Source organism: Akebia trifoliata, chromosome 12 (genome assembly GCF_017979445.1).
Source record: "Akebia trifoliata isolate Shusen 1 chromosome 12, ASM1797944v1, whole genome shotgun sequence".
Lineage (NCBI taxonomy): Eukaryota > Viridiplantae > Streptophyta > Magnoliopsida > Ranunculales > Lardizabalaceae > Akebia > Akebia trifoliata.
This window is the reverse complement of record NC_141386.1, coordinates 29,221,055-29,232,840: the sequence shown is the minus strand read 5'-3', so window position 1 is coordinate 29,232,840 and position 11,786 is coordinate 29,221,055. Positions and strand designations below refer to the sequence as shown.

General features: G+C 37.0%; 1 protein-coding gene across 1 annotated transcript; it reads right to left on the bottom strand.

Moving 5' to 3' along the window:
* Positions 1–114: 114 nt before the first annotated feature.
* Positions 115–11,584, bottom strand: LOC147389340 (plasma membrane ATPase 1-like). Its single transcript, XM_086417982.1, has 24 exons — positions 11,397–11,584; positions 11,099–11,261; positions 10,604–10,747; positions 10,339–10,427; positions 9,581–9,700; positions 9,292–9,390; positions 9,057–9,194; positions 8,805–8,942; positions 7,080–7,259; positions 6,386–6,592; positions 6,162–6,281; positions 5,816–5,935; positions 5,476–5,598; positions 5,281–5,385; positions 4,943–5,087; positions 3,270–3,434; positions 2,955–3,193; positions 2,502–2,534; positions 2,327–2,408; positions 2,021–2,181; positions 1,327–1,539; positions 873–1,055; positions 548–726; positions 115–389 (listed from the first exon to the last, which is right to left on the bottom strand). The coding sequence occupies exons 4-24, from the start codon at positions 10,390–10,392 to the stop codon at positions 293–295; spliced, it is 2,901 nt and encodes a 966-aa protein (XP_086274108.1). The 5' UTR covers positions 10,393–10,427; positions 10,604–10,747; positions 11,099–11,261; positions 11,397–11,584; the 3' UTR covers positions 115–292.
* Positions 11,585–11,786: the final 202 nt, after the last annotated feature.

Genomic DNA, 11,786 nt, shown 5'->3' with positions numbered 1-11,786 from the left:
CTCTCTCTCTCTCTCTCCATTAAATGCTATGATGGGTCGTTATAACCAGAATTTGGTGTGGTAAAATAAAGTCTCTAACTATAATAATAAAGATTGAAAGACTGCAAATGACACTAAATTCAAACAAAGAAGTTTTATTGCAACTGTTACATAATAGAGTTTTGTGAGCACACAACATAACATGAAACCAGAAAAACTAGAGGAAATAAACAGAAGATTAGAAGAGAGAGAGAGAGAGAGAGAGAGAGAGAGGGGGGGGGGGGGGAGGGAATAAAGAACTCCAAGACACCTTTCAGACGGTGTAGTGCTGGTTGATAGCATCAACGTCCAAGCCTCTCAGCTTGGCAAAGGATTCGACCCGACCTTTTAGAGTGTGAAGCTCTCTCAGCCTGTGAGGCGGCAAAAAAAAAAACATTAGTTATGATGAGTTGGTGATCCGCATTGTGTGTTTGTGCGCTTGTACATGCGCGCGTGTGTGTGTGTGTGTGTGATGAGAGGTATTCTAAAATTCATCCCTTGAGATCAAAGTACAGAACAAAATACAAACCTAGCAATCTCAGCTCGTCGTTTAGCTTCCTCAGCCATGAGATTAATGTCTCCGAAAGCATGTCTCTCATTAAACATCTTTGCCTCAACAGATTGGAGGCCATGAAGTGTCCGCTGTTCCGCTGCCCATGCAGCCTCCCTAGCTTCCCTACCGAAGTCCTTTCGGTTTGTAAATGCCGTCTAGTTAAAACACACACAAGGCCAAAATCAAATCAAATATTAGACGAAAGACCCATTAAGAACTTTAAACAGAAAAGAACATAGAAAATAGATATTAGTATACATAATGGAAAAATGTAATGGGAGGGAATTTCAGATATACTCACTCTCTGATCCATCACAAGACCCCACGCTTTTCCGCTGAGAGCATATTGGACGGCGAATTTAATTGGATCGAGCAGCATGTAAGTTAAAATGTTGTACAACCAAATAACACCAGTCCAATGCCAGCCAATCTTTCTGATTCCAGCATACGGCCACGATACAGTGGCAGCTATCAGAGTTGCAACCTTCAAAAGAAGAATCATAGTTATCTTTTACAATCAAAGTTTCTTAAGCAAATAAATATTGAAATTCAAATCTTCAATGAGAACTATGATAGCATTACGTCAAGTGAGAAAACAAACCATATGTCATGATGTAAACAAGCAAAAAAAAAATATAATTAGTGGTCTCTGATTGACCAATTAAGTCCAGAGCCATCCGAAAATTTCCCATTATTGGACTTAATTTTATTTACCAAAAATGAAGTAAAATGATGAACGGTATCAAATCCAATACCAGCTGAGCAATGATGAATGCAGTGACAAGCAGAAGACCGGGCCGTTCCGTGAAAGACCATCCCCTAGAACGAGTGACGAATATTAAGGCCTGGCTGATGGTGCTGACTTGAAGATAAACAGCAGATGCCATCATTTCATTGAGTTGTGTTAAATCCTTCTCATCTTTCATAATGAAGTGGTGTTTGTTGAAATTCTTCACATTGAAAAGGTTCTGGAAAGAAAATTTACCAAAAGACAATCAGAATCCATCATTATTTCTGCACAACTGCACAAATTAATCAGTGTGAGTGATTGAGTGAGATGTAGGGAAACACAACTGTGGGTTGCAAGTTCCCATAAGATGGTTAATATGATCATCAGAGTGAATCACTTGTTGACTTGTAAGATTTCGTTGGTGGGACCAATAGCATACAAACGCAAGATGACTTCTTTCACGAGGAGTTTTTTGCTCAGACTTTTATGTCACAGGCTCTCCACTGCGTGACATGTGCAGCCTAACGAGGGTAGTTTTGTAAATTTTGAGATGCCTCAATACAAAAAAAAATAATTCTTCTTTTCACTCCCATCCTGATAAAAATATTTCTCTTCAAGAAACCTTCAATGCAGTCCACACACTTTACAGAAATCGGTAGGTTCTTTATTCATCAAAAGATGAGGTATATTAAAATGAAGAAGAAAAGAAGCGCGTTTACCGGAAAAAAGTTAGTCTCGTGAGTTGCCCAGAAAAATATTACGGTCATTATAGCCAAGTAACTACCGATGACAACCCCAGTTGCGAAAATTTCACTGAGCTTCCAACTGTCAGGAAGAGGAGAAGGCTTGACCCTGTCTTTGGATATTGTCATGATAGTACCTGAAAACAAGTTCACAAGCCAAGCAATAAACAAGGGGCGTAACAGATCTAAAGAACAAGTAGGAAACACATCAATAGAGATGGTTGAAAACAATTGACGCTAATGATACATGAAACTAGAAGTAGAGATTTTAGTAATAATAACCATCATTAAGAATGGCGATGACGAGAACCATGAAAGGAGGGAAGTCGAATCTCCAGAATACAGTCAGCAACATAAACCCTAGCTGTTCAACAACCCGGGTACTGGTGAGAAATAATTGGTAAAGGTAGCACTTCTTTGTCCACTAATAAATAATGTAATATAAATGGAAGCTTACCACTATACGTATGGTGATAGACACAGCATATATCTGAGAAAAGACAGATTTTCAGTACATATACTACACAACTCAGGTTTCCCACAATAACTAGTCTTAGGCCAGTGTTAAAGGTGGCGAACAATTTAGCTTGGGCTCTCATGTATTTTTTAAAAACCGAATTTTTGCTCAAGTGGGGACCTGATTTGGGCACCTGCATGTTTTTTCAAAAATTTGTCTAGTGTCAACAGGGTCTTGTCGACATGGCCCTAATGGTGTCAACAGGATCCTGTCTACACTGGCTAAAAAAACTTTCTGATTAATGGTGCATGTGTGATTGTGGGTGCCCCTGCTAAACTCAATAAGTTGGAAATAAAATGTGGGTGCCCCTGTGAAAATGGCTGCCCTATCTAATATATGGGAGCCCTTAACACCAGCCCTTTTAAAATCTAACTAAATGAATGATCCGATTACCGTATAGTTCTTCATTCTCTGAAAGATTGCACGACTTGTTAAAACGGCACTAATAATAACACTCAGCCCAGGCTCCGTTAGTACTATGTCAGAAGCGCTCCTAGCAGCATCCGTGGAATCTGCCACTGCAATGCCTATGTCAGCCTTTTTTAATGCGGGCGCGTCATTGACCCCATCACCCGTCATTCCACAAATGTGCTTTCTAGCTTGTAGCCTCTTAACAATCTCATACTTATGTTCTGCATGGTACCATGAATCAGAAATAGGTATATCGGGTAGATTCCTTGAAGTTTATATTGTAACAAACAAATTTACCAGGAAAGACCCCAGCAAAACCGTCAGCTTTCTCAATAAGTTCATCGATTGGCAGAGTTGCAACCGACTCATCCTTGTTTTCACCGAGTAAAGATGATGAGGGATACATGTTGGTGCCCATTCCAAGCCGCCTTCCTGTTTCCTTACCAATTGCAAGTTGATCACCTGCAAAAGTTTTCATGACAGAATACTTCAATGAGAATGCACGTAATGCAAAAGCCTTAATGGTAGTAAAAAGAACCTGAAACAAAGGGTGCAAAATTGACTTAGGTCTAAACTCATTAGTATTAATGAGACTTTGGAGTCACTTGAGATTTGCCAATCCGACTCAGGATCAGTGCTGAACAATACAAATTCGGATCCTAATCCTTTAAACCATGAGATAATAGTGATAGAAGCACAAATATTAATGAGAAAAAGTATAAGTTACAAAAAATGTTTCTATAAATAATAATAATAAAGGGTGTTAAATGAGATGTTTATAATAGATGCCACGCTTGGGTTCGAACAAGTTTCCCAAAGGCTTAAACCGAGCCAACTCGACTTTGAGTCAGGCCCTGAATTTTCAGCCTGAGCCAGAGCCCAAGCCACTCAAGCTATGTGAACACGCAAAACAATATATGCTCACAGGGGGCCAAGATTGAGATGAGTCAATGAGTCCTTTTTTGTGAAGATAAGAATCTCAACATGGTACTCATCCTCACACAAAATCAGCTCTTTCTAAACTGCTGACCATATCAATTTGGAGTTCATGTTCGCAGTAAAATGGGTGGTCCAAAAAAAGTTTCAGTTTCCAATCCTCTTTTGATAAGGCTAGAAATGTCGGAATGAGATTTTTTTTTGTGGCAATGATCCCATGATGAACAGATTATCCTTGCCAAAAAAACAGAGCAATGTGAGCCTTTAGTCAAAAACCCAAAAAAAAGGTGTCATATTGATCCATTGAATAAATAAGATGGTTATAATATAATAGGAAAGAGCGACATCATAGTAGCAGGAAGAAATGTAGGTAGAAACCAGAATATGAAACTTCGTTACACAGGATTCGCTTTTGGACATTTTGTTAGGCATTGAACCTGCCTTAGATGTTGTGGTCAGGTTGCCTAAAGCCTAAACCTGAGGCCAATCGGCTTTGAGTTGAGTGCTGAAATTTCATCCCAAGCCCATTGCCGAAGTAGGAAAAATCCAGCCCAAGCTTGAGCCTGTTAGGTTAGGACTGTCAAACGTAGGTTGGACCAGTCCAAGTTACACCCAATAAGTAACAATAACTCATAAGGAATGCAAGTTTATTAGCTTGAAAATACATTGATATTGGGGAAAGACACTCAGTAGTATGTAAGACATCTTCTTTCGGGCTGCAAAAAGGAAAATATATTCACCAGCTCTCACAATTTAACTAACTATAAAAGGTTCTGTAGTCCAATATATAAGAATGTGCGTCAGCATGGGTTAACAAATGTATGAGTATGTCTTTTCTGTGTTTAAATATGAGGCATTGAATAATTCAACACATCAATCAAGCCACCAAACTACTACTATATTCATTCAGGAAGACTGACACAGTAAATAATCCTGAGATGATATTTCAAGCATGATGCATAATACATGAAAATGTAGTCCATGCACATGGGCAATTGAAGTGGAGAGGGAATCTAATAAGAAACACGGCAAACCTGTGATCATCTTAACGCTCACTCCTAGATCCAACGCTCTTCTAATTGTTTCAGCACTATCATGGCGAGGAGGATCAAACAAAGGGAGAAGGCCCACGAATTCCCAAGGATTACCGGGACTGTCTTTATCACCAGTAGGTACTTCCTAAAGAAAAGAAAACTCCATATGATCCAAAAATCCATCTAATTGGTATCTTTATTTATGCATCAATGACGATAGATGCATTCGCCAAGTTCCAACATTACGGCAAACCCATGTAAAATATATAGCCAATTTGTGTGCTCTAGTTGAGACAAAGACTATTTTGGATACAGTAAAAGCATGAATGATAAATTACCTGGCAAGCAACTCCAAGGGATCGAAGTCCACGACCTGCAAACTTGTCAATTATTGCATGTACCCTACGTTCAATATCTGTTTTATTCCACGCTAGATTAAGAATCTAAAAGACAAAAAGGCAAAACAGCTTAGTAGTCTCAGATGCAAATTTATATAGTCAAATTTCAAAGGTCTTGCATGAATAACTTTGTACCTGTTCTGGTGCACCTTTGCTCACTCTATGCATTTTGCCATCACTATCTATGTAAGTCAGTGCTGTCCTCTTATCAGTTGGATTAAACGGAAGGAAGTGAACCTCTTTAATTCCAGCCCGTGCCTTATAATAAGCCAACAGAACATATTAATGATGTGTAATGAGGTGAAGAAATTGATTATCAGCAATTAAAAAAGTTGGGTTCAAACATAAACAAATGAGTCCACAAGAATGCTGGACAAGGATCTTTCAGCATAAACAAAATTTGTTAATATGAAAAAAAAAAAAAAAACTACAAAGACATATTGCTTGATGATGTTCAATAAATTAAATCCAATACCTCTTTAGGATCTCCCAACATTGAGACAATGGCAGTATCAATAGCATCTTGATTCTCTAATCTTGAAGCTCTAGCAGCCATCAGTACAACCATATCCTTGTCAATACCTTTTGCAAAAACCTGTGGCGACATAATAATTTCTTGCAACATAAGTTCTAATGCAATTATGCATGTAAACATTTTTCTGAAAGAAAGCCTATCTAGTGAACTCAAGAAACTAACTTGATTGGGGCTATACCTTCTTTGTGCAATGAAATTGTCACCAAACAAGCCCTAAAGATTTAATTTTATATGCAAAGCTATCTACTGAAATGTAAAAGCAATTCAGAGAGACCAAAAGTATCACCTCAATCATATTTTTGTCCACCGTGAGCTTGTTAAGAGTTAATGTGCCTGTTTTATCACTGCATAGCACGTCCATGCCAGCCATTTCCTCAATAGCAGTCATTCTTTTTGTTATGGCACCCTATATAGAGTGGGATGAAGATTAATTCACAGTCATTAACATAAATGGGTTCAATTCTTCTTAGGAGATTATGAAATTCCAGCATTATGAGCATGATTTCAAACCTGTTGAGATAAACGGTGCGAACCAATAGCCATGGTAACAGAAAGGACAGTCGGCATTGCAATTGGGATCCCACCAATGAGTAGCACAAGAAGGTTATCAATACCAACACGATATGGCCTCTGTTGAAGCCCGTATATTACAATTATTTCAATACCCATCCCCACTGCAATTGAGCAAATACAGAAGTTTCCGATTGCTTTTAAGACCTGAAACCATCAAGTGAATATTACTCATTAAATACATGATCAGTAACAAATTCTTTCTCAGATATAACCTAGTAGACTCCCACATATGGTAAAACTTTCTGCCTGACCATTAGCACTGTTGAGTGCACATTTTCCTCTCTCGGGCGTGTCATACCCCAGTTAAGTCCCATGACCCTCTTATATTCATAGTTCTCCCCTTCTCCAACAGATCGGTCTTTTGGAGTAGTTGGTTGGTTAACATGGTATCAAAGCGCTAGGTTCGTATAGGTCAAGGGTTCAATTCTTTCCACCCTTATATGGGTGAGGGGGAGTGTTGAGTGTATATTTTACTCCACTCTCGGGTGTTTCATACCCCAGTTAAGTCCAGTGACCCTCATATATTCATAGTTCTCCCCCTCTCCAACAGATTGGTCTTTTGGAGTAGTTGGTTGATTAACAGTTTGAAGTTGACTTCATAGAGATAGAAAAGTTTTTGAACAAAATGGACCTGTTGAAAATGCCCAACATGTGTGGTAGTCTCCACTAGATGAGCAGCCTTCCCAAAGAAAGTATGAACTCCAGTGGCAATAACAACTGCTTCAATTTCACCTTGCTTACATGTCGAACCTGAGTAAACCCCATCACCCGGATGCTTGGTCACTGGCAATGATTCTCCAGTGAGGGAAGACTGAAAATGTTTGCTAATTATGTTAAAATCAAGTACCTCAAAATACATCCAATCGATTTAAAGAACTAACTTTTCTTAACAATCAATTGACCATTATAGATGTAACTCACTCGTCGCATATAAATGTCAAAAGTTCCAGACCACCATATAGGGTATGATTTTCCAAATAGTGTAATGAAGCATTCAGGGAGTTTTAATTGTGCTGAAAGATCCTTTAGATGTTGACAAACAAATGAGATTTTGAAAATCTCTCATAATCCAATTTATTGTTGTGAACAAGATAAGTTGGCCCTTCGATTCAAAAAAGAATATAGAATACTACGATTCAGGTTTAACCTGGAGGAGTGAAGTTTCTTTCATTTTGATTGGCCAATAACTAAAAAATGAAAGTACCTAGCTTCAAACAGAACGAGCAAAGAGAATTAAACCAATAACAAAATGCCTTTCTGGACATTCCTCAATCCTGACCATTCCACACACACACGCGCACACGCACATGCACACGTCTCAAATCAGATGTTTCTCAGATGCATGATTTTATCATTCAATGAACCAGGTCAATCACAACCTTTATCCTACGAAGGCAATTTAGGGCCCCAAGGTGCCTTCAAAAGTATCATTTTTTACGTGGTCAGCGGCTTTGGAAGAAAAATCCTCATGTCGGATCAATTAATTCGAAGAGGGTTTTTTAGGACAATTTTTTGCTTCCTTTGTAAGGATTGTCATGAGGGTGTGGCTCACATTTTTATTCATTGCTCTCTTGCTCAGAAGGTTTGGTGGCATTTTCTGTCTTTGTTCAGAATTGTTGGGTGTTTTCCATTGTTGATTCAGGTGCTGATTCTTTCCATTGCATTTTGCTAGGGACAAGGAAGGAAAGGAATAGTAGGATTTTTAAGAGTAAGAGCAATGATGTGCAGGATATTGTTATTTCCATTTTAAACTTATATTATATTGATGTAAAGTGTTTAAAGATTTTAGGGGTGTTTTCGAGGATTTTGTGGGGAGATGGAAGTTTGTAATATAGCCTCGCCGTAGTTTTGGTGTCAGTTGTATTTGTTGGGGTGGTCATCTTGATCACCCATCTTTTTTTAATATATTGTTTTTACCTATCAAAAAAAGTAAGGACATCAAAATAGGAATATGTGAATCCACAAACTGAGTTTGGCATTTTGATAGCATACAAAGGTAAGTGATAATATACAGGCAAATGACTTAAGATTAGCTCATTAGGAATTTCAGAATTATTAAAAATTCAATCCAATTTTTATCTTTCGTATTTTAAAGATAAATGTTATGTGTTCATGATTTTTTTTCTCACAACAAATTAAAGCTCTATATATACATGTAAGATGACCAATCCAATGAGTCAATGATAACGCAATAATAATTCACATTGAGATCCAAACACATAAATTAACAGAAAACATGGCTTTCGACAGAAATGAATGGAGCAACAAGATTCATTCAGCCGACCCCAAATTTTTAGGATTAGGCTTTAGTCATAAATGCAGCAACCAGTTACTCATAATTTAAAAGAATATATACCTGATCAATTTTTAATGGATCTCCATGATCAAGAAGACGTGCATCAGCGGGAATGATGTCTCCAAGCTTGATACTGATTATGTCTCCAGGAACCAACACAGAAGCATCTTCCTCACTCCATTTCCCATCACGTAAGACCTAATGAGAAGAGAAAATTTTACGGGCAAGAGACAAAGTAAACAAAAAGTGAAGCTAATTTTTCAATGGAAAAGATGAAGCTGCAAGGAAGAAGTAAAAAGGGGAAAAAAAAACCTTGGCTTTTGGAGCCAAACGAGCCATAAGTGCAGCAGCCGCATTGCCAGCATTATTTTCTTCTATGAAACTGATGGTTGAATTGATAATAAGTAGTGTAATAATGCCAAAAAAATCAAGGTAGTCGGCTCTTTTTTCCTGCACACATGGTATTTTTTCATATAATCAAGATAGTGAGGTTCTGATATCATCAGATAATATTTAACAAAATAAAGGAAGAATTCTATAGACTTGCCCCCGGTTGTGTTAGAGCAATGGCCATGATCGCTGCTGCTTCCATGACCCATGATAGAGGATTCCACATAAAGCCCAAGAACTTTAATATTTTGCTTTCCTGTAAAAAGAATGATAGAAAAAATATCTTAATTTTCCTATTTTATATATATATATATATATATATTAACCATATTTTAAGTTTTCTTCCTCTCTTCTTATGCCTTATGCCTTGAGGTGCTAGCCAACCAAGTGCCTCACCTCACGTCTTAGCATTTGAAAATATTGAACCAAACCATGTCATGACTGACCTTTATCTCTTCAAGTTTGTTGTACCCAAACAGTTCCAATCGCTCTTGAACACCATCAGAACTCAGCCCCTCTCGTGTACATTTAAGATTTTCAAAAACTTCTTCAAGGGGGATGTTTTCCTACAAAATGCACAATCTAGATTTAGCAAAAAGGCATCAAGTATATGTTTATGCAAGAGTGAAATCTGTACCATTGTCTTAGAAATTCATATTACCAATAAGATCAAGTTCTCATTATTTTATTTATGATCAATGAATCATCTGAATTATCTTTTAGTTTATTTCAATAAATTAAGTCCCGAAACAAATTCTCTTGAATTCCATCGATTAAAGAATTAAAAACTTTCACTAGAAGGAAAAAAATTAGTAAAACAAGGAAATTAGGAGATAAGTCAAACTTTAAAGGTAAATTCATCTTCGATAAATGAAATCTTTTATTCCCCAAGATCAAACAAAATTAAATACAATTAATTTGGCATATTTAATACTTTTTATAGAATTTACAAAAACAGTTCAGGAGAAAATGACCTCCCCAAATAGTATCCCAAAAAAAAAAAAAAAAGGGGGCATTAGGACTAACGATATAAAATGAGAAAATTTTGGTAGCTACATTAAAAACCAATAATAAGCTTAAGATTTTAGTACAATCAGACATGCCTTGTAAACATGATAATTCAAGAGCTCAAGTTTGTATCTCAATTACATAATGGGATCTGTTGTACATTAGGAAAAAAAATTTATAATTCTAAAATATGTACCAGATCAACAGTTTCCTTGCTAACAGCTGCAAGGGCAATTGATACATCATCCATTTTGGTTCTCCTTTAGCTTCACCTTAGTAGAGAATCTGCAGTATCAGAAGATTGTGATCAATTCATGAGGTTCTTTCTTTTACACATAGAATTCCAAAAGTAATTGCCTAACACTTAGCCAAATTTCCTTGTTTTTATAACATTTTATTTCTTATTTTTCTGCTAAGTTGGCTTACAACCAAAGTTTGGGGTTCAATGGGTACCCAATTACCCGACAAATTGAAACCCGCTTAGTTGGACTTGAGTTTAATCTTTTCGACCTGACTAGTTATTGCTTCTGGTCTTGTACACCATCTGAAAGTTTTGTATTCATTTTACGTGGTTGATAACCAATTCCCTGATTGACCCATTCAATCTGAAGATGTTTCGGACGATCAATTAGACGCAAATAATAATTCGAGTTGGAAACACCGTCCAAATGGAAAGAAATAACTAAAAATATGCATTATTTTGAAGCAATAGTGTATATTATAACATAAAATAAGTGCAAATATGCATTTGTATACAATCGTAATTCAAAGCCACGGCGTCAACGGATTCTTCTTTTTCTTATTTTCGGATGAATGGGTAAAGCAAACCCTAGAATACATTTATTTTCAACTATTCTCAACTCAAACAAACATTACTGATCTCAAAAACTTGCAAGATTTCCAAAAGATACTAATCAAACAGAGCTATAAAATATAGAAACAATTACGTTATGTACCTCTGAGAATTCAAATAATCCGTTTCTGCACTATGAAACTAGCTCCAACACCCAATCACCCAAACCCTAGAATCGGAAATCGAAAAGCTAGAAACAAAGCTTTTCGAAATCGCGTTCTCAGAGCCAGTGCTCCAAAAAAAGAAATGAAATCCAAATATATAACCTGAAGAAAAGAAATGACAGCAAACCTTCATCGATTGAAAACAGACAAATTACAGCACAAAACATAATTAAATAAATAAACAGAGATTCCAAGAGAGAGAGAGAGAGAGATGTGAGGATGATTGCAGATGCGTACATTTGCCGTAGTCGAGAAATCCATGGCCGATAGCTCTATGCGCAAGAAGACGAAACCCTAACTTCTGCAACTCCGCCAAACGAATAAACAACGAGACGTTCAAATGTTAGTTAACTTCCCGCCGAATCAAAACTGCTATTTTTCGACTACTTCGGGCACTACGTCCTTGTACTCCCAATCCGTACTCAATGTTCTTAATTTTTAAAATAATAAATAGCTTCTTTGTTTATGGCGAAAATGCCCCTTAGAAGAACTTGTCAAAAAAAAAAAAAAAAAAATATGCCCCTTAGATGGTCACGTTCTTCCTACCAAAGATAAGATAAACTACATTGGGATGTGATACTCCCAGGTCCATATTACATTAGGGCACTCAATGAATGGATCCACGTA

Coding starts and splice junctions, on each gene's coding strand:
- LOC147389340 (XM_086417982.1), bottom strand. CDS start 10,392: ATGGATGATGTATCAATTGCCCTTGCAGCTGTTAGCAAGGAAACTGTT. Junction 3,435..4,942: donor GAGCGTTAAGATGATCACAG/GTTTGCCGTGTT, acceptor AAACTTTTGCAG/GTGATCAACTTGCAATTGGT. Junction 2,409..2,501: donor CTATCACCATACGTATAGTG/GTAAGCTTCCAT, acceptor GTTGTTGAACAG/CTAGGGTTTATGTTGCTGAC.